This window comes from Prinia subflava, chromosome 4 (genome assembly GCF_021018805.1).
Source record: "Prinia subflava isolate CZ2003 ecotype Zambia chromosome 4, Cam_Psub_1.2, whole genome shotgun sequence".
Taxonomy (NCBI): domain Eukaryota; kingdom Metazoa; phylum Chordata; class Aves; order Passeriformes; family Cisticolidae; genus Prinia; species Prinia subflava.
The window spans coordinates 2,477,456-2,504,047 of NC_086250.1; the positions used below are offsets into that span (position 1 = coordinate 2,477,456).

Sequence of the window (26,592 nt, forward strand, 5' to 3'; positions counted from 1 at the left end):
GGAAAGGGGGAATTAAATGTTATATGTTGTGTTGTTTTGTAGTACTTTTGTTTTAAGGCCAAGAGTGGCCATTATAATAATTTAATTAGATGTTCTGCATAACCCAAAGTAAAGAATTTGGCCACTAATAGCTGCATCCTACTTGTAGCTTCAGGTCGGGTTATATTTTGGAAAGACATCCAGAAAGAGTGGTGTGTTTTTAGAAAAGTCTTACCATCTGAAAATTGAGGGGATGGCATATGTTAGGGGAGGACAGCTCAAACTACTTGGTATTTACCTTGCAAAATTTGAAATGTATTTACATATAGATAGGAAATGTTGTTTTATTATAAACTGAGTGTTGAATTTATAAATCAAATGAGATTTCTGGGAGCTCGGATCTGGGAGAGTCAATGCCTTTCAGGGGAGGGTTCCTGTGTGATGCTCTGATGTCTGATGGGGAATGAGCACATCCTCTAAGCCACAGCAGAAATTCTGCTTCTCTGCCTAGATTCCTACTTAGCTGTCTTAATACTTTAAGAGATAAAGAATAGCTCCCATGTAAAGATAAAGAGATAAAGGGTACCTCCCACCTTCTTTTGCTCTCTCCCAAAACTTGCTATATACTCTAAATATTTTGAGGGCAAGAAATGCTAAATACAGGGGTATTTTCATACAACTACTCCTGAATGCTGTCTCACACAAAACAGTGTGAGAGACAGGAGCTGGTGCTGTAACAAACACCACAGACTTGGTTTAGCTGCAAGTATTCAGTGATCACCAGAAACTAGGTTAAAACTCAGGATTTATTTTTCATTTAGGAGGGGAATAAGTTTTCTAGCTAATTATCAAGCTCATGTAGGTGACACATTTCCCTGTCTGTTCTAGAACAAGGGATGCTAAATTCGTCATTCTTGGCTAAAAATGAAGAAAAATCAAAAGGTAAGACCTTAGCAGTTTTTAAGGAAATCATGAAAATAATGCATGAGCCAGCAAAAGTCCAGTTTGGGATAAAAAATGAGAAAGGACTTGGTGCCCTATAAGTTTTACAGATAATTGCCTCAACAGCATTTCAGGAAAAGACTAGAGCTTTCATATATTTAAGGAACAGAGACATCAAAGGGCATTTGGGCCACAGTTCAGGTAAATCAGCATAGTTGTTATCTCTCATTCAGAGGCTCTGCTTGCAAACAGCTCACAGGAGCAGCTTTCTACACCTTCCCAGCAGCTGAATCCCATTAATCCCTCATTTGATGGAGTCTAGGTCGATTGAAGTGTTTTAATTTGGGGTGACCTCCAAGGAGCTCCACGTAGCAGGACCTTAGCACTGCTGTCACCTGCAATGAGGATCTTTCTGAGGGTTCAGCCATTCCCCAGAGAGTCAGAGGCATTCTTGCCATTGACCACGTTTGAAGCTTGAGTGAGCCTTAATGTTTTGGGCTGCTGAGTTAAAGGAATCAGTGAGGGAGAACTGGAAAGCATCCCCTGTGTCTGCAGGTGGACAGGACAATGCCATTATCACTCTGACAGGGCAAAGAGAACAGCTTTGAAGTGACTGCTTTGCAGAAAACCTCCTTTCTTTCTTCCTCATCTCATACAAGAGCACAAATTAGTGCATGGACCATAAAGTGGAGTTATGCAGGGAGTTAGGAATTTGCCTTGATTCACTTGTTGGGAAGAAGAAATTGGAACGAGCTTGCCTTTTTGTTGTTCTTGTTGGGCTTTGGTTTTAAGTCTCCCATTAGAGGTTTTAAATTTTTCTTGTAAATGACTCAAATGCTGTTTTATAACATTTAACTCACAGTATGAATGATTCTTAATCCAGCAGGATGGCTGCTGTAGCTGCTCTCCCTCTCCTTGTTATGGCAGAGGGCTCAAAATCCTAGTGCCAATTCCTTTATTTGCAACAGTGGTCAAATTGCAGCTTGTCCCTTGAAGGCATTCTGCAAAATTTATTATTCTGTTAATACTTCAGCCCACATGATGTAAACGCCCTGGGAAATCTAATATATTGATTCAGCATTCTGCTGAGCAGCAAATTTCTGCCTCCTAGAAATTTGTGTAACCTGGGCATATATTGAAAGAAATTTTTGTTGCTGTTTACACTACTGCCAGCACAGGAATTGTCAGTGAAATAGAGACAAACGACCTCTTTACAGTGTTCTCTGCCTAAATTTCAGCATGAGAGTCCCAGGACATGGAGATGTGTGCACTGTTAAATGAGGGAGAGTTCTTGCTGCAAACCTTTGATTTCCTACACTCCTTTTTTACTCCCTCTCCCTCTTACTGTGATGCAATGGGTTGGGTGGGAGGAAATCAGAAAGCTCCTCTTTGTCTTGTGTCAATCCATGGCTGTACTCTATTTAGTAGTTTATTTATAGCTGGTGTCCCAAGAATTGACTCACGTTCTCCAAGATTAGGAGGTAAGAATTCAGATGGATTTAAATTCTCTGCTGACTCTTACAGCTTCCCTAAAGAAGCAAGCATGCAGAACAGCAAAAAGACATTTCTGTCTCTATTAAAGCAAGACTGCCTGCAAACAGGTTGGCACCTACTGTGAAATTATGAACTTATTAATCCTGTGGAATCCATATCAAAAATGTGTTCTGAATCATTAAGAAAATCAGCTGACCATATTTCATTTTTGCTTTTTGACTGAAGACACAAACAACTAGTTATGATACCCAAGTTCAGTTTACAAGCAGCCAGAGTTGTAGAACAGTGATAAATTAAAAATCCAACCTTATTTCCTCAGAATGTTTTTAAAATAGATTTTCTGTGAAGAAAACTCCAGACCAGTATGTGTAAAGAGGCACAGTGTCATCCTAACTGCTGGTTCTGTCTCGTGTCCCTTTCTTCAGAAGGGTTTGGGATGTGTCACTTTTTTGTTTAGCCCTGGTAGCCCACAGGAGCCTGCACTTGTTGCAGGCAGGCTGCAGTGTCAGGATTCTCTCTGATAGTTCACAAGTTCAGTTTTGGACATTCCCCCATCTACTCAAACTCAGCTATGCTTGTTAGCTTTTATAATTTAAGCTATTTTTTTTTTAACCAGTGACAGTTATTCACTTATTCTTGTATCCATCCTTACTGCCCTGCAGCCAGAGTGATTGTGGGTGCAAAGTTAGTGAGTGTGGAGCAGGGTGGACAGAGCAGATTCCTCATTGGTGTCATCCAGTTTGACATATGGGACTGCAGGAAAATGTGCAATGCCAGGAAGGAGCCTCAGAGACCTTCCTGCCCTTCCTCCAGGGGCAGCATGGATGTGTCCCAGTACATTTTAAAGAGATGCTACTAAATGCAATAAGCCAATTAGTGTTTATGTTAATATCTACTATTCAGAGCCAGTTTTCTTTTTTTTTTTTTTTTTCTTTTTTTTTTTTTTTTATTTCCACCCTTTGGTTTTCTCTGGTTTTCTCCCTGATTATAGAAGCCTAACCCATTTAAAACTGCTTCTCTCTGCCTCTTCCATCTGGCCTCTGTGCCTGCCTGACAGGATGGTCAGACCCCTCAGGTGTTTTATTTCTGCCATGGAAAAATGCATGGCATGTGGTAGACTCCGAGCAGGAAAATGAATTAATTTATTTCTTCTGTGTTCTCAGTGAGGTGGTGGTTGTTTGTTTGGGTTTGATTGGGTTTGTTTTTTAATTCTGTTGCTTACAGAAGTGATATTGTTGGTTGCAGGGCTTAGGCTGGGTCCTGGCAGCTGCTGCAGTGGAGGAAGCAGCGTTGCTGAAGGGAAAGGAGGAACCCACAGAGTGAACCATATATAAAACTTTAGTTACTGCTGTTGGAAGCCACTGACGGATTTAGATCTGAAATTAAATGTGAGTGGCATAGCTCATGGAGAGCAGAATACACCATTATCTCTTGACCATAATGGGAGCACAAACCATGGCCTTTCACGTGGTGGGGTGGTAAAACTCAGCTTCATTTTGGGGTTAGTCTGGGGACAGCTGATCTGACTTACATGTCACTGAGGTGGGCCATCACAGCTGACATTTTCTAAATGCCCATTAAAATTCTTAGGCCAGAGATTGTTTAATTTGCATGAAGGGCTATTTGACAATTTTTCTACCTCTAATTACTTAGTGTGACAAAGTCTGGCAGTGATATTTCCATCTCTTATTAGAACAGCTCTACCTCCTTCCTCCTCTATCCACAACGTTATTTCTTCAGTTGCTGTCTCTGACCTTTTGCATTGCCTCAGTTAGACAAGCTATGAAAATATACACCTGATTTCTACCACTTCTGCATCAAATGGATTAAAAATTCTTTCTGTGACTTCAGTGTGGTAGTGGTAAAGCTCCCACAGGGAAATTAATGGAAATGTTCCACTGTGCTCTGGGCAGATGGTGTGGGTGTATACAGGAAAAACAAATTCCTGTCCCTGCTTAGCACCTGCTGTACCCAGAGGATAATAATTGCTTTGCAAATAATTGGAAGGATTTACTTTTTCTCTTTATCAACAAGCTTTTTAAGTTGCACTATTTCCTCCAAAGCTCGCTTCAGAAATTTTAAGAATAAATTAGAATTGAGGTTCTGCAACGTACTCCTTGTAGGTGTTAGAATTAGGTTGACACGTGATGATTTGTGGTGACTAATGTGAAGTCACAGGTATGCCACTGACCTCTAAAAGATGGTTTAAAGCAAATTGTGACATTTTTCAGTTCCATCAAAGTCAGGAGCAGCCACTGGAACTGCAGGATGCTCTGCTGCTAGTGCAGATTGACAGCAGTGCCCTGACCCTTAATGGTAACTTGTTTTTGAGAGTTCACCTTTCTAAAGCATTTTGAATGCACGTGATCTGTAGCTGCTTAGGAAATTAGGAAGAGCTGAAATTCATAGCGTGAGATCCCTCTGCCTTGAAAATCCCCAGAGTAAATGCCCATATTTCTGAGGCTCTCTGCTTTGATTTCAGGGATCTTTTCCAGATTGCCTTGAATTCAGATGTTCAGTCTACTTGGTAACTTCACACAGTCTGCCTAGGGGTGCCTCCTTCTGTGACAAACCATGGGTGGAGATAGAAAATAATCAGAGATTCCCTGCTGCTGGCTCAGTATGTCAGAGTGCTCTCAACCTGAGGCTGCAGAGGCGGTCAAACTGCAAATTTCTTAACTAGTTTGGAAATCAGAGAACTTATATTTTGGGAGTTTTATTCTGGAGGTGCATTCCTGCTGAATGTTTTGATCCTCATCCCTTTCTTATCTAGAGGAGCTGGGGGAGCTGCTCTAAAGCTGTAAAAGAGATGATATCTCTCATATTTCTGATGGTATAAGCTGTTTTGGATAGACTGAAACAGTAGTCTTGGTTCTATTGTACATTTAATTGAATTAAAGGAGCTAAGCCAAACATCTGGTTTGAAATTCCTGAGGAGGACTGAGAGATCTTAGCCTTGTTTTGAAAATGGTGGCAGCATTTGTCATGCAAAGAAAAACTGTCTGATAGTTATGCTGATAAATAGTGAAGATTGTGGCAAGTCTCAAAGTCCTGGAAGTCCCCAGCCATAAACATGCTTGGTTTTCTGCACAAGATCAAATATTTTAGCTCTTTAGCCTGGCATCACTAATAAATGCTTTTGAGTGTGAGAAGGCTTGTGTTAGGTTTTATGCAGAAAATGCATAAAAAAAGTTAAAATGATGTGGCAGTTCTGGCTGTAGTGGGTCTAGAAATGGGGAAATCAGAATTAAATGACAGCGAGTGGGATAGCACAGTGGTTTTGGTTTAGTATTCCACATTTACAGAAAAGTTTGGATAAGTGATCCCCCCTCAGTGAGGTACTGAACCTCTGCTGCCACAGCAACTGTTGTGGTTGAATGGATTCCCAGTACCCACAGAGGGCAGCCTGGTTTTTGTCCAGCTTGTGTGGGTTATCTCCTGATATGAGCACATTTTATGGCATTCACACAGCATTTCCCAGCCCATATTAGGCTGAATAGCTGCTTATTCTCTAGGTGACTCAACTATGACACTGTAGGGCTGCTCTGGACCTTTCTTACTCCCACCTCAGAGCTCTCACTGCAAAGAGGCAGCACAGAGGGCTTGAGAGGGTTTTAACTCCTGGAATACCTCACTGATCATGCAGCAGCAGAAGCCACCAAACACCACACTCTGCCATGGCTCTTCAGTTCTTGTTCTTCCCCAAATCTTTGTGTTGGAGAGGATTCTTCTTTCACTCCACTGCTCTGTTGTGGGCACAACATCTAGAGTTTGAACTCAAACCTGATAGGAAACGTGCTCTATGTTCCCATCCAGAATCTTTTTGTCCAAAAGGAGTGTTGCTGTGAGCCAAAACTAAAGAGCTGTCAGGCCTGTCAGTGCTAGCACCTCCTGTGATGATTTGAAAAGGTTCAAGGTGAAGCTGATCCTGCTGAAACTGCAAAGGACCCCAAGTGCACTCAGATCTCCTGAGAGGAGAGGTCCATCCTCACCTGGGCAGTCTCTGAGCAGTGAAAGCTTGGCAGGAGTGATGAGATATGGAGCATTTCCTCCACCACTGACAGGCCACCAGCTCAACATTTGGTTATTTCTTTGTGAAACTGCAGCTTGGCCAGATAACAATGAATTATGACCCATAATTTATTATTCATGTCATCTTTTCCAGGGCTGAGTTGTGTTCCTGCTGTCAAATCCTCAGATGCCTTTCTGACAGCTGCGTGTCCCCAGTAACTGTTCAGATCCCCAACCATTCTGCAGAAGAAATGTGATTTATTTTAACTTTGCACTGCTCTCATTAAGTGAGGATGTAATTTAAACACATAAACACAGTGATTTTCTAGCCGTGCCAGTTGTAAACACCAGACTGGTGGTAGTCAATTTTGTGTTCTTGGTGCCAGTGGCCAGCTCCAGTTTTTGAAATAGAGTTATATTGAGAAATGAATAAGTATTTTAGAACACATGAGAGGATGTAACATTTCGGGACTGATTATAAATTGAAAATATACTGCAAAAGCTGAAGAAGTGGGAGATGGGAAAATTTCTAAACAAAAGAGAATACAGGAAACATAGGAGTTCTCCTAATTCAAGCAATCCATAAATATTTTTCCAATTTGCTTTTAGAAATCTCTTGTTAAAGCTTTAGAATTAATCTTTGGACTTACTTTTGAGACCCTATTCCCAGTTTGAACTGCTTGAAACTGTGCTCAAATCAAAGAGCAGCACAAAATGTACTTTGCTTTGTAGACAAGCATTCTTCTCTCTGGTTAATCATTTCAGTGTGAGGGGAGAGGGGAGTGGATGGTTTGTTTTATTTTTATGAATGCAGCACCCATCAAAACACAAGATTTAACTGTTTAGGACTCTGGGTCCAGAGCAGTGGTGGAAGCATTTGGGTTTATGGCTGATTAAGGAATTAAAATTCAGTTTCATGGGGAGTTATGGCTCAGGGCAGTCAGAGGCCTCTATTTCAGTGTTTTTGTGGCTCTGCCCCTTTCTCTCTCTCAGAATATATGATGCTGCATCCAGCCCAATCCTTTTCTGGGACAAAAATAACTGTGAAGATGCTACAAGCCATGTCTGGACCATATGTAATTACATGCTGACTCAGAAAGAAAAGATTGCATTTCTCCTTCCAGGGAGTCCTCAGCTGTAGGAGCAGGAAATTAGGTCTGCTCATATTCAGGCTAAAATTATAGAGGACTTTTGTTAGAAAAGGAAACCTGCCTTCTCCACAGTGGTTGGGAAAGGGAGTGGGAGCTCTGTATGATCAGGACTGCTCTCAACCATCTGGCAGAAGTGGTGATTAAGACAAAAATATCAGAGAGCAGCAACGAAGAGGAGACTGATGTGGTCTGAAAGGTGAGCCTTTGCAGGATGGGATGAAGCAGGGGAAGAGGAAAATAGAGACTGAATGTCAAGAGATTCCAAATGAAAACTGTGGAAATGCTTCTTGCTGGAGTGATTTAATGACTGAGTGTTCTGCTGCCGTTTTTTGTGGAGGCAGGAACGTGGTGTGTGTCTGTGGAGGTGAGTCAGGGATGGTTGATTTGCTCAGCAATTCATGAGGGTGTGCTTGAGAAGAAATAATTGTAGGGTTTATGCAACCTCAATCTCTTCCTTCTAAGGATGTTATTCCAGAGGAGCCCAGAGCCTAGGACGGATGGGGAATAAATCTGACTTTAAACATCTATGTCACAGTAAATTTTATATAAGTGTTCTGAAGGCCATGGAAACCATGCAGGACCAAAGGCACTGCCCATCTCTCCACCCTCATTCCCCTTGTCCTCCTTCCATGAGCAGTGGAGCAGATTTGAGGGGAGGAGTGGAGGATTCTGCCCTTTCAGGCCTGGGATGACTGCTGCCTGCGTGCAGAGCCCTCCTCCTCCTCCTCCTGCACGCTGAGTTCTCTCCCATCCCAGCTCTGACGGATCCTTCAGCACCACCCCGGGGTGCTGAGGGTGTTCTCACCACCCAGAGAAGGTGTGAGCCACCAAGCAGCACAGGAACCTCCTCCTCTGGTGTGACTCGAGCTGCTGATGCACCACAGAGCTGCTGGGGGCTGTTTGGCTCGGAGTTTTTCTCCTCATGGTTCTTCAACAACTCGAGAGGGACCCGGTGTCAGGAGGCAGAGGGACAGAAGTTGTTCTGTATCCTCCGGGCTGAAAGTAGTGCTGAATTAACCAAGTTTGGCTTAATATGCTTCTGGCTCTTTGTGATTAGTCCATCTGTTTTAAAAGCCATAGTATAAATAAATAAAGGGTATAATAGATATAAATTAATATAATTAGATGTAATAACTAATAAACAGAACAAATAATACCAATAACTATTAATTATTATAAATTATAGTAATTATAATATGTATTATACTAGTACAATAATTAATATAATTAAATAGAATATAGCTATATAAAATATAAATAAATGGACATATAATTTTATTATAATATTTATAAATAACTAAAGGGCTTAAAACACATCTTCTTTGATGCAGTTATAGACACAGCATAGGAGAGCTTGTATAAAATACTAGTTTTTCCTCAAGGTTGGAAAATACCTGGCTCACCAGCAATCTTTTTTTTTTCCAAAGTTCTCCAAACACACTGGAAGCACACTGGTACTTCAGTGTTCATGAACATGACATGTAAAATTTGCAGGAATTAGATTAACCTTTGTCTGGGGGGGAGGCTGAGTGGGAAATCTTCCCAAAATTCTCTTGCTAACCATTTAAATGTATATGTGCGGGCATAAGTTCATGATTTGAATACTATCTTTTAATACGTATTTATTTGTAACAACAATATGTATTGCTAAATGCTGTTTAAAGCACTTGAATGTCACTATTGCTCAGCAACACTCCTGTTTCTCTGCATTTCAGTTTTGTAGCTCTTTATCTTTCTTTCTCCTCCTTCTGATCTGGAATGCCCTGGAGCCCCCTTAGCTGCCTTGTCTGTAGCTCATCCTCCGGTGGAGGGGTGCAGTTAAATGGTGGAACTGCAGCTCGTTTGTGTCCAGAAGCCAGGCTGCAGTTCAGGGCATTCCTCACAGCTCCGGGGGAAGGTTTGATCCTCAGCTGGTGCTGAGACCTCCAGGGAGCACCCAGGTGCTGATGGTTTGAGCTTTGTCTCTCTGCAGGGAGAGCTGCTGCTGCTGAGTGTGCTGGAGGTGCTGCTTCTTCTTGGTAAATGTTAAACCTTAGCAAATGCTAAACTGAGGGTTTTTTTCTGACATCAGCAGCTGACTACGTCCTTCCAGCCAGAAAAAATTTTGGTTAGCTGAAGGCAAACCCCAGCCAAAGCAAAACAAATGGGTGATGACTCAATTGTGGCCTTCCAGCAAGACAAGGGAGCCTACAGGAAAAATGGAGAGGAGCTGCAACAGCACAGAGTGACAGGAGAGGGAGGAGTGGCTGAGAGAGAGAAGGTTTAGATCAGGTACTAGGACAAAAAATCTTTACTGTGAGGGTGGTGAGGCTCTGGAACAGATTGCCCAGAGAAGCTGTGGATGCTCCATCCTTGGAGGTGTTTAAGACCAGGCTGGATGTTCTATGGAAGGTGTCCCTGCCCATGGTTAGGAGTTTGGAAAGGATGGCCCTTAAGGCATCTTCCAATCCAGGCCAGTCTAAGATTTAATGACACTATGAAATAGAAATGTGTACTTTGTAAGGGGTTGTATCTGTACTGCCTGCAACACTGTGAGGTGTTCCGTGATATTGGGGAGGAAAATGAGACAAAAAAAGCTGCAGCAGTTCTGTAATTGCTACTACACTGATGCTGTTGGTCTCTCAGGGGTTACTTGCAGCTGTACTCCAGCCAAATGCCTGTCAGAGAGTTCCACGGGGTCTCAGTGAACTACAGATGTTTTGAACTATCTGAATTCATCACCTAGGCCCTGCTGTTATCCTTAAATTCTCTCTAGCATTTATCATACTTCACTGAAACAGCTTCAGGAAAGTATGCAAAGAGATTTGTGCGTCTGAGAGTGTTTTGATAGCAGAAGATTGATGAGCCTGACTTCACTTGTAGATGTGTGGCAACCCCTCATTTCCCTGGGTTTGTCACTGTTTCCCAGCTCTCCAGAGAACTTTGCAGTCTGTCTCCTTAGATCCCCTCCTCAGAATTGTTTTCTGGGCTCTTTGTACTGTAGAAACCACAGAGTGAAATGTCTTGAAGGAGTGAGGTTGCAGATATGCTGCATGAATTGTGTACATGGAGAAGACGACCCTGTTAGGGTCTTTTTGAAGCTGCCAGGAGAAAGAGGCAGGCTGCAGTTTGACCAATCACCAACTTTAATATCAATTTCCAGCCCTCTGCTTTTGGGAATGGACAAACAAAGAGCCTGTCCCCTCACTGAGGTGAGCACTGCCTCAAGCAGTGAGCACCAGTGGTTCCTGTTATTCACACAGAATAACTGGTGACACAGCAGCCAGCAGCCTTTTGCTGTCATTAAATCCTTCCCTTTCCTCTCCCAAACACAGCCAGTCTGTTCTGGATATTTATCTCCTTTTCTGACTCTGTCTCCAGAGAAAATGTTTCTTCCTCTGATGCCCAATAGGCACATCCAGCTCAGTTTTCAATGCAGAGTTAAACCAGCTAAGTTGTTTAGAGATGTATTTTGTACCTTAATTTGCTTTGTTTTATCTTATCTTCTGTTTGTGTGCTCTTCTTTTAAAAAGCAAGAGGTCATGACAAGCTTAGCTTATGGCCTATGCTCAGCTGGAATTATCTCAGCTTATTTTTAATGCTGCCCTTACTTAACCTGATTTGTGGGGTTTGTTACCACTTGAGATAACCAGCTCTTGTTCCCAGCTGTGGAGCAAATTATCTTTGTGACCCTCACATCCTCCTGAATGCTCTTTGAAACGTGTGTGGGGGCTCTTATCTATCTCATCATCCAGTGACTGGCTCTGTGACATTTTGCTGTATTCCTAGAAAAATGGGTGCCTTGCTCTAATTATTAAAATGAACTGTGGTGCAGATTGCCAGCCTTCTGTGAGCTGGTTAAATCCAACCAAATAACTGCATTAATTGTGTCTGTGGTGCCTTTGGGAACAACTCCTCTGGCCTGCCATGAGCTCAGCCTGACTCTGTCACCTCTTTGAAGACCTCCAGCTTGTGGAAATTCTCCCCTGCTGGGGTACTGGGAAGCTGTGTTTGTTTGTGATGAACAAAAAAAATCCTACCCAGAGGAAGGGGCTTGCAGTCCTAAAGCTGGATCTTAGGAGCAGAAGGCCAGTGGAATGAAGTACCTGTTATTTTTATTTTTTGCTCCACATGGAGTAAATTTTCTGGCTCCTTTCTCAGCCATTGGGAGGATCTCCCCGTGGCAGCAGCCCTGGAGGCGTTTCCTTGCTCATCCTGATTAGGGCACGGATCAGTGGGTGCCATTTACCTCTCATTTGTTGGCAGGTTGGGCTCCTTCCCTGTCGATCCATTTGTGACGTGGTCTTTGCACTGCCCCCTCTAAATCTGTATTTCTGAGGCTGTTTAGAAAGAAGTGCAGGTTTAATGGGCAGTAACAGAGGGCTCTGAGCCTGCGTCTCTCCTGCAGGGTGGTTCAGGAATCAATACCTGTTAAGGAACCCTTGCAGGCAGATTTGTGTGCCTGTGCTGGGAAGAGCTGGTGGATCTCAGACTTGTACCTGTAGTCAGCATTTTCTCTGGGCTCCCACGCATGGATTTCCTCACTTGGCTACAGTGGGGGGTTTATTTTGACATGCAAAATGCCTTATTTCTGGCTCAGATTTTGTTCTCAAGCTTCTACCCTCCCAACTTTAACAGAGTGGCGTTTCGGTGTTTAATGCACCCCTACAGGACCTTACTTGGTTTACTTTTAAATCAATTATTTCTTTTGCATCTTGCCAATTTTATTTGTTTGTTTATTTCTTTATTGGAGAGCGATGCAATTCCCTCATATCATTTCCTCCCGTTTATTTCCACACATTCTGTGTTCTCCAGCATTGAACTCTCCGTGTGTAGGGGGCTGTGGTTTCCCTACAGAGGATGTTGAAATGTGTTCTGGCCTGTTAGAGGACCAACTGCTCCATAGATGCCATGTATTTGGACTCTCATAAATATAGAATATTTAATTTAATAATAAATATATAAGATTTAATTTAATAATAAATATATAAGATTTAATTTAATATTTTAATTTTTCAAATATCCCCTTCCTTCTGGGAAGATAACCACCTCCCTTATTCCAGACTGTGCAGGAAGGGACAGCATTCTGGGCTTTGTCCACATCCAGACTGACCAATGGATGTCACTGGGCTCTGGACCAGCTCCCAAGAGAAGGAACAGTCTGCTGGACATCTGGAGTTTGGTGCTCTGTAGGGTTTGGATGGTTGTGGTGCCACTCAATGGTGGCAGGAGCACCCCAGAACGAGGGTGGAAATCAAAAGTTCATGAACGTTCCTCCACTGCAGTGTGATGTGCTGATGTCAAGCAGTGTAACCTTGTTTTTACCTGGAAATGAGTCCAGGAAAAATCAGCTGCGACTGCATAAACCTTGCATCACAATTTGGTGTCACGCCTCTTTTGAACTGAGTGTATTCTTATTATTATACCAGCAACATACTGTGCCTCAGGGAAATGTAAGTACATTTTTTCACTTTACACATCAAAAACACTTTTAAATTTGGAAGTGATATTGTGAACCTTCAAAATGCATTGACTAATCAAATGTCAGTAAACATATCTGTAAGTTTGCTTTCTCAAGTAACATAATTTAAGAAAAATATTATATGGAGTGTTATTTTGTCCCTCAATTTTATTTTATGGCTTGCTCTAAGTTAATTTATCCAGAAGCTACACTGGCAAATATTCGAATATTTGTTCAGGGAATCTAAATGGACTATCTAAAATGAAGGGTGATCTTTCCTCTCTTTTCATTTCCTCCAACAGGTTATTTTACACAATTCAGATTACATCAGATGGGAAAAGTCTCTTCCTTTGGGTTTATTTACTTCTTTAAAGTAGCTTTATTTACTTCTTTAAAGAAGCTTTATTTACTTCTTTGGGTGCATCCCAGAGATAGATGGTTCCAGTGTATTCTTTGCTGAGAACTGGCTCTGAAAGCACTCAGCATAAGGGCATGTGGGAATGTGAATGGGCCTTTCTGCATTTTTAAAAAATTATCATTGCAGGGGGGAAGGACTGCTCTACTTCATTTAACTATTTTTTTTGGCAAAAAACCAAAGGCATCTTTGGTCCTGAGACTGCTCATCAAGAAGTGTCAGTTTTCTTTCCCCTTTTCTAAGCACTGCCAAGAACATTTGACTGTTCTCTTCTGCATCCCCTTTCCATCCAGTCCACCCATGTAGTGCTCCATCCTCTCTTTTTACTGATAACACACAGAATAAAACTCCTTTCCTTGATCTGCTCTGCTGTTCTCTGAAAACACCAGTTGAATTTATGTCTTCTGCTGAGCTGCACTGCATTGTCTTCCTCTGCAAAGTTTGCAGGCAGGGTGTTCAGGAGCTCCTTCCTCCCTGTGGTTCATCCTCCTCTCTGGTTCCAGCTGTTGTTTTCCAAACACACTGAGCCCTCTGGAGCAGCCAGCAAAGTCACTGCAGCTGAGATCCCAAAGGAAAAGCCATTTTAGGTTGTTCCCACAATCCAGCTTTTTCCTTGACCACTTATTTTCTTCAGGGCTTGCCTTTTCTGCTCTCCTTCCAGAGCCTTTTTCTTAAGACTGGGAATTGACTCCTTGACCCCAGTCCCTGCATCAAGTCCAGTTTATCTCTGAGCTGTTTTGTGCTACTTCAATGATGCAAAATAATTTTCAGGGCTTCTCAGACAGAGAAGGACTTAGTTAAGTGGGGAGTGTGGAAATTTTCTGACCTGGGCTTGGAACTGTTTGCATGTTTGCTGGCTTGTGAATCCAGATATTGGCATTGCTCGACCTAGAGCTCAGTACAGAGTTTAGGTCTGGAAAGGATCCAAATTTGAGGGATATTCAGACCCAGGGTTTCAGACCAGCTCATGGCAGGCACACATTCCAGCAGCAAACTTTGAAACTTTGTTTATACTCCAATCAATTTGCACAGTTTTGAATTGTTCTCTGACAATAATAAAATTCCAGCAAAGGGGCACTGGAAAAGAACCATCAGCAACTGCTCCTTTAACCACCTTGGGGCCAGGGAGAGCGTGCTTGGTATATAAACCTTGCATTGATAGACAACTGAAACTCACATCAACCCACCAAAACATGCATTGACCAATAACATGGTCCAATTTCTGTGTTTCTGGCCAAATTCTGTGTGTTCAGCACTCTGGGCCTCGCTGGAGTTGTACGCTGGCCCCAGAGTGTCTGTTCATTGTTGTTCTGAAATTCAAAAGAGACAGAAAGCTGATTGTGTCAGCATCTTCTTGAAGCCATAATTCTTCCTGCTGTTTCCTTTAGAAAATAGTCAAGATGACAGGAATTCTTGTAAATTCTATTTCACCACACATCAAAGAATTGGCCATGATATCCTACTCTTTTAAAAGATGCAACCATAGTTGCATAGTTTTCTCTATGAGAAAAGCTTGGGTAAAAAAAATCTTCCAAGTTCATTAAGATCCTTAGGAGTGAGTATCTTAAGTTCAAAATTTTCTACTTTTCTTTTTTTGTTGTTGTTGTTACTCTAATGGTATCCTAAAATTGTTATTGTCTGGAATTATATCTGTGAGCAAGACTTCCCACAGATAAAAGTTTGAAATTGTAGATATTTGTCACTTTTCCAGTTACAATCCACCATTTCTCTTTGAAGTCCTTATCTTTGCTGAGAGGCTCTGATCCATGCCTCTAACCTGTCATCAAACACATTTCCCATATGTATTTCAAATAAGGGCACATGTCCTTTGCCCCATTTAGAAATAAAAAACAGGCTCAGAGAGCTGCAGTGATTTTACCAAAACCATACAGAAAAATGAGCCCAGGGCTCCTGTGCTGTACACCACAATGCATTGGGTCTTATTTTTTCCCACTTATTAGCCATTTAAACATTTCACTCTGTTTTCACAGTTGGAACAGATGAAACACAGGGGAATGGTGGAAACAATGCACTTTTCCGTGGGATTCAAGGGCTGTGGAGCCAACAGCCGACCTTGAGGAGGGAGAGCAGGGGAGGGTTTAACATTCTTTTATTGCCTAGTGAAACGCCCAAGGCCTTGTGTACCCAAAGGAGCTGCCAGGGCAGCTACAGCACAGACACATTTCCCTTTTGCCTTCACCCCTGGTGACCTGGGAGCGTGGCAGGAGACCATAAAACCTCCTGTGGCCTGGCCCCAGGACTGTGCAGCCTCAGCCTTCCGAGGATTTTGTCACAGTGCAGAGAGTGAGTGTCCAATAAACAGCAGGAGATGCCAGAGGATGTGGCTGAGGTGCACTTGGACCAGGCAGGTGTCCCCATTGGGAAATTCAGCAATCCCACTGGGGTGGGTAAGGGTTGGTGTCCCTCCAAAGGAGCAGTCAGAGCTGGAGACAAGTTTTGTGCAGAGCCCAAAGCAGACTGCTGATCCTTCATTTCCTAGATACCTTTCTCAATGTTTCCTAGTGGGGCTTGGAAAGAGAGCAGTTCCCTTCAGCTAACTGTCCCTGCTAACCATCAGGGAAGTACTTAATGTACTAATTATTTTTATGTTTGTAAATTAAAAAACAAAATCAGTAATTCCTTAGAGCATGGGGAAGCAACCACTATTCTCATTATTATGATGAACCTGTGCCTCTAATTTTGTATGATTTCCTGCACTGCCAACTAGGACAGAGAAATGAGAGCAGTTCTTGGCTGTATTTTCTATTTTTTATTTGCAACATTGCATCTGGGAGAAGATTTTTTTTGGGGGGCAAACATCCACTGAGGACAGGAAAAGAACACAGAAGCAACTGTGGTCTCAATGAAAAAGTTATGAAGCTTAGATTCATGTCCTGTATTCAAAAACTCATTTGTCTTGCTCTTCCTGATTATGAAATTGTGCTGGGTCTTGGACAAGGTGATCTTTTCAGTATGGTGAGCTGATTTCCTATGGACAAGGAGCAATTGTTAGAGGAGAAGAAACAGAGCTGGGGTTGGATAGGAAAGAGTTTATGTGCTTTTTTCTACTTACCAGAAATAGCTGACATTAAAATAAGAATATAATTTTTCCATCTTTTTAAAATTTTTTTTTCTGCTGACATCTCTTTCTGAAAATTGGAGTTGTGGTAGGTTCTATTGGAGAAAATGATCTGACTCCAGGATATTACCTCTGCTTCAGAGTGATAAAAACTCTAACCTAGAGATAAAGACCTGATTGTCTGCTTTACCATCATCTCTACTGTGCTCCCTGCAGTAATAATTATTTTTTAAAAATCTGAGTTTAAGCTTCAGGTAGCAGCTCATCACTACATGAAAATGTCAGAGTCTTTCACAGAACTTTACTGAGATTCTTGGTAGTCTGAGGATATCACCCTTCCCTGGCTTTTTACCTCTCCAAAATAACTCTTTGGCATTCCTGCTACATTTTCTGTTGAGCTATAAACTTGAATGTTTTAACTCTATTGCAAAGAAATGCTGTCCTTCACAGAAATTCCCTAAAGGGACTTGCAGGCTTTTTGCATTTGTTATGGTTATTTCAAATATTGAAAAAACCAGAGAAAAGAAGCTACAGGCAACTTACTGATCTATTACAAGAGCTTTAATATTTGCAGAACTATCTGAGGTTGTTTTGCTTTCTTCAGTTCACACAGACAAAGCGTCCTTTTGTTTATGGATTTCTGTTAGATACACAGAAAACTATGTGTATTTTATATTGTTGATAACACTCACTGCTTTAGAATTGAATTCTATTCCAAAGAGGGGACATACAAAATGCAAAAGTGAAATAATTTGGGTTGAAGTAGATGCAAACTTCTATCCTAGATTTGAACTGAGCTGAATCTTTACATGAATGTGGTTTAGATTGTATCTGTCCTCAGGAGATACAAGATTTTTGGATACCAAGTTGTCAGTGTTCAGCGTTCTGGCATTGACTTTGGTGAGAAACTGCAGAACTGCAGAAAGCTCTGCACAGAGAAACCCTAAAAACAAAGAGAAAATTATTTGGACTTTTAAAACTACATTTTTCTCCTTTTTTTCCCTTCTTTCTCTCTCTCTCTTTTTTTTTCTTCTCTTCTTTTCCCTCCCCCCCCTTTTTTTTTTTTTGTTTTCTTTTTTTGTTTTTTGTTTTTTTCTCCTCGCCTCCTCTCTCCTCTGAATTTTTTGAAAGCTGGAATCAAAAACCTGGCATCAATTACAACTTCCAGACCTAATGCCTGTTGTACATTAATAATTTTATTTATTTACAGTTAGATTTGTGAAAAGAAATCCAAGTTAAAACCTCAAAATAGTCCATTGTTTCTGATTACTTAGTTTGGTCAGATCACCTGTGCACCAGCACTGCTGCATGAAATCTTACAATTGCTTTTCAGGAAAAGGGGAATTCAACTTTTTTTTGTGTTATGTCCCTGTGGGTTATTTATTGTTTTTTTTATTTGAATTGTTTTCATGTCAAAAGTTCCATCTGGGTCTCCTTGATATTTCATGTAGTAATGACAGCTTTGACCAGACTAGAGGAAAAAGAGTGGAGAGTTAAATCATGTGTACTGACAAAGGAGTTTGATAAAAACCCTTATTTTTTACGTTACTGGTACATTCTTAGTCCCCAGAACCTGCTGGATTTTGAAATGAGGGTCTGTAAATTCCCAATACCACATAAAATTTAAAAGGAAAGAATGTGTAGGCTTTTTCTGTGAGGTATAATTTGAAGTCTGCCTGTAAATTGTTTTCATTTTTTAAAATTATCCTGCATGTTAATATTTCATGACAGGCCATGGCTGCTCCTGGTGATGCAGAATATTTCAGCCTGGTTTGGGACTGGAACTTGACACAGCCATCTGCACTACAATGGTGAGGGGTTCCCTTATTGAAAAAGAAATATTTCCAACTCTTCAGAGCAGCTGTGTGAGTGTTAATAATTTATACCCAGAGACATTTGCAAATACTCCATCCTTGTGAGAGGGACCTCTGAGAAGTGATGCAGCCTCCTTGCCCATGGGTGTCAGAGTCTATTGACAACTACCATTTAAAAAACCCAAAACAACCAAACAAAACTCAAAACAACCTCATTTAACATGACAGGAGCACCAAAAGACAAATGCTGCTTTGGGGGAAATACAACGTGCAACACTGGAGTCTCTGAGCTCCACTGTTCTCATTATGGGTTTAATTTTGCAGAGAGCATAAAGGCAGGTACACCAAAATGCCAAGAAGCCTCTTTTAATTAAAGCCTCTTTCAATTAAAGCCTCTTCCTCTTTTTCTTCTTAAGATTTGCATATGTATTGAGCCATTGAAGAAAAAGATGAAAGGAACCACAAACACTGTTTGTACTGGCCCCTTAACAGCTGGAAGGAACCTGAAGACATCTAATGGAAGATCAATAAGTGAGAGGTCAGTACAGAAAACACTATATTTTCTTTCTCATTTTTATTTTTTTTTTCCTCATATATTATCTACAAGCACAAGCTTTCATATTTTTAATGTAAAAATGCATACAGATCATTATATATATAAAAATCAACTAGCCTTGTAGCAAACTGCCAGATCCAACTATCCCCAGCTCGGGGACACCTGTCTGGATCCAGGTGCAGACCCAGTGGCCGATCCTCACTTCCATCTGTGGTTGCACCAAACCCCCAGATACGAAGATTCTCAAAAGTTCTAGGGAGGTTTTGGGTCCTGATCCAGGTCTTGCAGCACGGGCATGACTAACTCTTCATCAATTGAAGATAAATATTTTAAAAAAACTTCATAAGTGACAATCAACTTGTTGCAGGTAACAAGTATCCCTTTCACCTCTCCTCCCTGTTTTTGTTCATCGTCCTTCCCATCCTCTCTCCTCAGAAATGGCAGCAGGCAGAGGAGAGAAATTTAATGTTAATGTCACATACGTACACTTAAACAGCAGCAGGAGGAACAGAATTTAATCTGTTGATTAACCTGCTGCAGAAAGGCTACTGAATGTGGGTTCATGCTGCACTCAGCCTTTTCAATGCTTGGGCAGTTTTGGGCTCAATTTGCACATTGTGGAAACCTGACAGATTTATAATGTGTAATGTGTTGCAACATTGTGAACAACAGTAGATCAAGTTGCATTAAATACTGTGTGATGCATATCAACAGATTATAGTACACCATAGTAGAACTGGCTTTGAGGGAAAAAAATTAATGAGCAATTAAATAAAGAAGTTTGTTTTGGAGGACAAAACAAACACAAACTGGCAGCCTCCTTTTTGACCAAGTGTTTATCTTGTTTGGCAGTCTCCAAATTCAGCCTTTGCAAAGGAATGTTACTATTTTTATTTATAAGTTCTTTACGTAACAAGGGATGTTTGCACAGTGGAACATTTTATTTTCACCAGCATTTTATAATTTGTCCACACAGATGTTATAAAACAAGAAACAATTTGATGGAAATCTTGAGGGCTGTAACTTACCCTCTCCTTCCTTTCAACCCTTCTAGTATGAATATGATTAATTATTTTTTCCTGTCATTCATTTATAACACTTTTGTATTTTAAATGCAGCTCCAACCTGAACCCCAAGAAAGGTTTTTCATATAAAAGAACTGTTGAAGTTTTCTGAGAGGGATGAATCAATTACTTAGCACACCAAAGTAAAGACTTGGCGACGTTGCCATGGGACTGCAGGTAAGGATTTTGTTTACTTCAGATAAAGATAACAGAACCTCAGTGCTTCAGTTTGCAAATGCTCACTCTGGCTCCTAATGTAGCTGAAATGCTTGAAAGTTCAGCCCCTAAAGCTAAAGGATTCTGGTTTGTGAACAGGCACTCGCTCTCTCTTTCACACTTGGACTGATTCTACATTCCTAATAGGACTAAAAGTGGCAAAACCTCTATTTTTCTTTTTATTTGTACATTTTTTTTTCTTTTTTATCAAAGATGACAATGAGTAGGTTGGGAACAAGTGTGTCACAGAGGGCTGCTGCAAGACCCCCCTGCCCAGAGCACACGGTGAGTTTCCAGTGCAGGGTGTCCAGCTGATGCACAGCAACACACGTGAGCATGAGGACAAAAAAAATACAGACATTAATTCTGGGCAGGGAAATGAGGTTTTACCACCTAGAATACAGAAGCAGAGAAAACAAACAACAGCCCAAATAAATTGTACATCTGAATGTGATGCTCTTTGCTTGTTGGGTAAAAGTGAAAGTTTAAAAAAAAAATTACTTTGGTATAACGCCTTTAAGTGAATACTTTTAATAGAAGTCCTAATTTGGAACTTTTCTCTGTTCACAGGGATATTCAGATCTCCCTCTTCAGCCTGTTCCACCATCTGTGTGGCTGCTTGTATCTCTCCAAAGTGCTAGCTAGTGAGATTTACTCACTTTCCTACATCTGTGGCAATTCACTTCTGATAGCCTTTTGCAGTCACTTCCTCACAAACAACCACCTGAAGTACAGAGCAGTGGAGAGTAAAGCTGTAAGGAAATGCTCCAAGAGGACTGTTCCTCAAAGGAGAACTCTACTAATTTGTCACCCCAGCCCTTGGCTGTGGTTCCACATGTTGACACCCTGAGCTGCCTAAAGGGATGCTGCACCACTGGTGGGAGACCAGCACAATCTGAGTGAAAATGTCCTAATTTCAATTCTTGTCTCTTTTAGCAGTCAACAAATGCAACAGGAGGCAAAACTTGGCAGCTGGCTTGAATGAGATGATGAGGGAGAAGGAAAAACTGGATGCCTTTTATCCTAGGCAAAATCTGATAAAATGGGCTTCCCCTTCAATATGGCAGATAAAAGTGACAAAAAATCTGCACTTCTTTAAGCCCCAGAGTGCTCCAAGCAGCATCTGGAAGTTTAAAAGCTGAAAATTATGGCCTTTTGATATGATAGATGCCATTCAGATCTGATTTACATTTGGGCTTAGACTTTAAATACTTGCCATCCCAAGGATTCAGTTCTTAGGTATAAAATAAGAGGAGCTATTTGAGCTATTTGAATTGAAAAAAAAAAGACAAAAAAAAGAAAAGAAAAAAAAAAAAAAAGACAAAAAAAAGGCAGCTAAGAACTATCCATAACTAAATCAATAGTAATATGGTTTGGTTTTTTTTTTTCAGTTTGATTTTCCAACATATTTACTCCCATTTCCCCAAGCTTTGAGGGGGAAATGCTGAAATGCTGCTGGACTAGATGATTATGTCTGGACAATTCTGCAGTTTCAGAGGAGCTGGAAGAGCAGCTGAACTTCAGCTCTCCTGAAATGTGTGCTTAGCTGGCTAAACCCTCCAGGAAATAGACCTTTCCTCTGTTTTTTGCATACCTTGCTAAGAACATCAACACTCATGGATTTGACAAAAATAACAAGGAAGGAGTGAAATCACACAATGAGAGCTGGTGGAGGTGTCAGGTGAACTTCCTGATTGAACACAGCAGCCTCTGCACATTTTCATTCCTGGAGAACAGCAGCAGTGGTGGCTGTTGATGGGCTGAGGCTGAATCTTGCTCTCCAGTGGTGACTGAGCAGCTGTCTGGCTGGAAATGACGTTTAGGCACTACTGACTTGCAGGGGATTGGAGCTAGCCACGCAGAAGCAAAAGATTCCCTCTTGGTTGCCAATCCCCACAATTGTCTAGTCCTTTGGAGTTCATTTGGTGTTTGGTGGGGTGGTTTTTTTCTCCCCACATTAGTCAGAAGCAGTGTGGCTAAATACATTTCAAAACAGGAAAACAGTACGATCCCGCGTTACTCAAAAAAGTGGCGGCGTTTGTCTTTTTGGTTTTTTTCATTGCGAGGATTTGAACGTTTCTCATTAAACACACCCTGCTTGCCCCACCCCTACTCCGAGCTAATACTCCCTAAAACTCCTCCCTGGCTCAGCTCCCTTTTAGCTGCTGATTTTGGTGAGCATCTTATTGATGGCCTGCTTGACGTGGGTGGTGGAGCTTCTCCTGCGGGTCTTGCCCTGGACCATCTTGCGGCGCCGCACCTCCCGGCAGAGCTCGTAGAAGGCCTCCACGATGTTCCCCTCTCCCGTGCAGGCTGAGCACTCGTAAAAAGCACAGGCAAGCTCCGTGGCCAGCTTCTCGCCTTCCTCTGTGCTGACTTGCCTGGAGTGATCCAAGTCTGCTTTGTTCCCCACCAGGATCAGGGTGACGTTTTTGGGCTTTTTGACTTCGTCCAGCAAGTTCTTGAGCGGCAGCATCTCCTCAAAGCTGCCTCTGTCCGTGATGTCGTAGACCAGCACAAAGCCCTCGCCCCATCGCACGTGTCCCTCTTTCTGAATGGCGTCCTCCTGTTGGAAGAGACAGAGGAATGCCTCAGGAATTTGATTTATGAGGAGGACAGCAGACCTTCAGAGAGGTGCTGGTCCTCCAAAGCCTACAAAGCTGTGTGTATCTACTTTGCTTTATGCTTTGCACACATGCCTTGAGTTTTATCTCTCATGTATTCCAGGCTCTGTGCTGCCCAGGGGTGCAGCTCTGAGCTCACACTCAGGGTCACTCAGCTCTGCACACAGCAGGGACACAAAACAAATCCTTCTCCTGCTGCACACCAAGGACAACTTTCAGCCCAAAAGCACAAACAAGGGTGGCTGGAGGGAGGAACAAGAAGGATGGGACCTCACAGCCTGGAGCTGGACTTGGACAATTAAACCCCAATGTGCAAATGGACCAAACCTTATCAAAGTGTGAGAACTCGTGACCATTTTGGGTTCATTTTGTGACCATTTTGTGTCCACCTTGGGTGCAGCCCTGGCCAGGCTCTTGTCCTGCCCAAGGTGTACCCTAAAGGCCTTTCAATAAATCTCTGCTTTATTCTCCAGCTCTGTCCAGTCCTCTGCTCAGCCTTCCCAAGGCACCATCACCTTTTTTACCACGTGGCACAGGAGATCTACTGCACCCAGTGCCATGACCTGCCCAGGCCTGTGCAGCACGTGGACCTCCCATGTTTTACAAGGAGACCATGACAAACCTGCTCTTCACTTCAGTGGGAATCATTGACTGAAGCTGTCAAGCCTCATCACTTGACTGTAGCAATAGACCGTGACTTTGTGCCTACTTGTTGGGCTGGCCCTGAATAAAAAGGTTCAAAAGACAACAAAAAAATTTTCCCTGCAGAGTAACCCCCTTGACTTTTTTTTCCTTTCAAGCAGGATCCCTTGCAGAAGGGTGTGGATCCAGCATGGGGTAGGAGAGAGGGGCTTCTGCCCAGAAGCAAACCTGTGTCCCCAGAGCAGGGCACGCCTGCCACCCACTGCAGTGCTGCAGATTTCCACCACGGTTTCCTCCCCTGCTGCATCCCCGAGCCCAGGAGCAGCACATGCACCCACGCACCTGGCCAGCTGTGTCTAGTATCTCCATGGAAACCACTTCATCATCAATGGTAGCTTGGTGACGGTATGTCGACTCTAAAATAAGAACACATGTCGTGAAACGTATTAAAAGAACGTAATTTCCCTTTTTGTTTGTTTTTTTAGATCTTCCTCACAGGTCTCCCAGCACAAGAGAGGAGATTTGACGTGCAGTTTGACTAAATTTTCTTTGCTGGAGCTCTTCCAGCCACCCTGGAGCACACTCAAGTCCTCTTTTCCAAAACAGCAAAACCTGTTCAAGGTAAAAACTTTTACCTCTCTCCACAGGGCACAACCTTTTCTTTCCCATGTGTTAGACCAGCAAAAGCCTGGTGGATGCTGCAATCTGCAGCCAACAAAGGGCAGTTTGCTGTGGCAGAGAGCTCTGCAAAGCTGTGTCCCATTTTTCGTGTTTGCTCCCAGGAAAGGCTGCTACCTTTGGAAGACAACTCCACAACTCTCAAAGCATCCATTCCAGCAGACTGTCACTGCATAGTTTGTTGATCAAAACCAGTATGGTTGCAGATTAAGGAACCTAACCACTAAGCTCAGGCCTTATACTGTGAAAAAATTGCAGACCAGTTAGGTATTTTAGGAATGTGTGTTTTAAACATGCTGAAATCATCACATTCCCCTCTTCCAGCAAGGGGATCAAGCAGCGATTTCCCTGTTTATGATTTACAAGGATAACCAGCGGGCATTAAGCATTTACAATATGGAAAAAAAACCCCCAATAACCCTATTTACTGTCCCAGGTTCTGCAACCAAGCAACTAATCAGGAAACTAATGACAAAGGAGCTTGCTTTATCTTAATAAGCTGATTAGCTACATTTGATAGCATTTGACCTAAAATGTGGAAAACTATCTGTGCTAACATTCAGATTTATTACTGTTGCTAGCTCACAGATGTCCTTTATCAAAAGGGAAATATGTAAGGCTATAAAAGTCTAGCCAGTGACTATGAATGTTTTGCATTTTCAGAGATACAATTCTTTCATTTGGTGCAAGTCTCTTCAATAGGAAGAGATTTTTCCTTTTGAGGAAATGAGTTTCTTTAACTTGAACTTCTGGAAGGGCTCGTGTTTTGTGCATGCCTGTTTTCATTATTCACTTAAGAATGTCACCTCTTCACAATCAGGGATGTTTCAGTGCTGCAAACAGTCTCTTCCCAAAGCAAAAATGTCACTCCCTCCCTGTGCCACCTTAATTGCTGTAATTGCCCAGCTGTCTCCAATAGGGACAAATGGCCAATTTACTTGGGCAGATGGCAAGCAAGCTTGCTGTAGGGTTTCAGGCTATGAGGACTGGTTTTTCTTAAGGCTGTAAACAGCCCTTCTGGCCTGGATTTCCAGGCTGTGGAAGGAGTTGGAGTCTCCCTTGGTGATGCTGAGGCTGTAGCTACAGAGCAGAGTGAGGTCTATCAAAGCCCCTTGGTGGTGTGTCCTGTCTGTACCTTCCAAACACCCTCCTGGCTGCAGCAATTCCCTCAGGGAATGCCCAAAAAGCAGGAAATCCTACTCTGGAGTTGGAGCTGCACCTTCAATGAGTTACTTCAGCATGCAGTGCTAGGTTGGGATTTCCTGTGTAGTACTCCAAGCTCGAGTTATTTAGGAAATTCTGCCTGTTTCTTTGTGGGAGGGTGCTGTGGAGGAGAGGTGGCTCTCTGAGTAAGAAATGTGATTTTAGCTCCTCGCTTGCTAAGGCTTTGCAGTGCTCACATGCCTTCAGCCATCTGGCCCTGCCTGACAAGTGGCTGCTGAGGATTTTTCCACAGAACCTGGGAAAGTTCTCACCCAGCCATGACTGCAGGGTGTCTGTGAAATGTCCTCAGGAGGCAGGGTGGGGAGGGCCATACAGATCTTCCCTATGAAATGGGAGAACAAATCCCAAGGAATAGACTTTTGCCCACTGTGCAAAAGCAGCATGAATCTTAACTGATACTTGACTTCTCAAAATAGGGCTCTGGCAGAGCTTTATGCTGCAAGTTTAACTTGCTTTGGCTGCTCACGTTGGAAAGGAATTCAGTCTTGGATGAGTAGCATTGATTTAGGTCAGATTCGTGTAAATAAATCTCACTAAATGTGTGTCTGTTCCTGTGCTCTGGAATGTGTGGTAGCTGGGTGAATTTTAATGAGTGTAAAACAGCTGGACGTTGAAAGCATTTTTGGTGTAATCACAGACATGGCTTCTCCTTCAAGGGAACAGAAAAATCTGAAGAATCTGGTTGTCTTGTAAATTATGAGCCCTGAAGATGTGAGCTCCAGTCTGCTCACATTGATTCCATGGTACATCACAAAAACATTGCCTTGCTTTAGGATTTATTAGTATCATTTTGTGGCATTGCTTTTTTTCTTTTTTTCTTTTTTCTCTTTTTTTTCTTTTTTTTCTTTTTTCTTTTTTCTTTTTTCTTTTTTCTTTTTTCTTTTTTCTTTTTTCTCTTTTTTTCTTTTTTTCTTTTTTCTTTTTTCTTTTTTCTTTTTTCTTTTTTCTTTTTTCTTTTTTCTTTTTTCTTTTTTCTTTTTCCTTTTTCCTTTTTCCTTTTTTCCTTTTCCTTTTTCCTTTTCCTTTTTCCTTTTCCTTTTTTCCTTTTCCTTTTTTTCCTTTTCCTTTTTTTCCTTTTCCTTTTTTTCCTTTTTTTTCCTTTTCCTTTTTTTTCCTTTTCCCCCTAGTTTCCCCCCATTTTTTCCCCCTTTTTTCCCCATTTTTTCATACATGCAGCCAGAAAGTAATTCCAGGGCTTCAGATAAGTGCTGGACCCTGACTGAATCCAGCCACTGACAGCACAGGTGCCTGTGTCTCAGCTAG

General features: G+C 42.0%; 1 protein-coding gene and 1 long non-coding RNA gene across 4 annotated transcripts in view; one reads left to right on the top strand and one right to left on the bottom strand.

The window, feature by feature from the left end:
* Positions 1-21,950, top strand: part of LOC134549539 (uncharacterized) — a 54,487-nt gene extending 32,537 nt beyond the window's left edge. Inside the window, exons 6-7 of the long non-coding RNA XR_010080127.1 lie at positions 18,243-18,863; positions 20,000-21,950. This is a non-coding gene — a long non-coding RNA (uncharacterized LOC134549539). The remainder of the gene's footprint in view (positions 1-18,242; positions 18,864-19,999) is intronic.
* A 147-nt stretch (positions 21,951-22,097) lies between these two features.
* Positions 22,098-26,592, bottom strand: part of RERG (RAS like estrogen regulated growth inhibitor) — an 82,831-nt gene continuing 78,336 nt past the window's right edge. For all 3 annotated transcript variants that reach the window (XM_063395174.1, XM_063395172.1, XM_063395173.1), the window contains exons 4-5: positions 23,770-23,843; positions 22,098-22,727 (exon numbers count right to left, since the gene is read on the bottom strand). In XM_063395174.1, the coding sequence (XP_063251244.1) occupies positions 22,320-22,727; positions 23,770-23,843 (482 nt within the window). In that variant the 3' untranslated portion in view covers positions 22,098-22,319. The remainder of the gene's footprint in view (positions 22,728-23,769; positions 23,844-26,592) is intronic.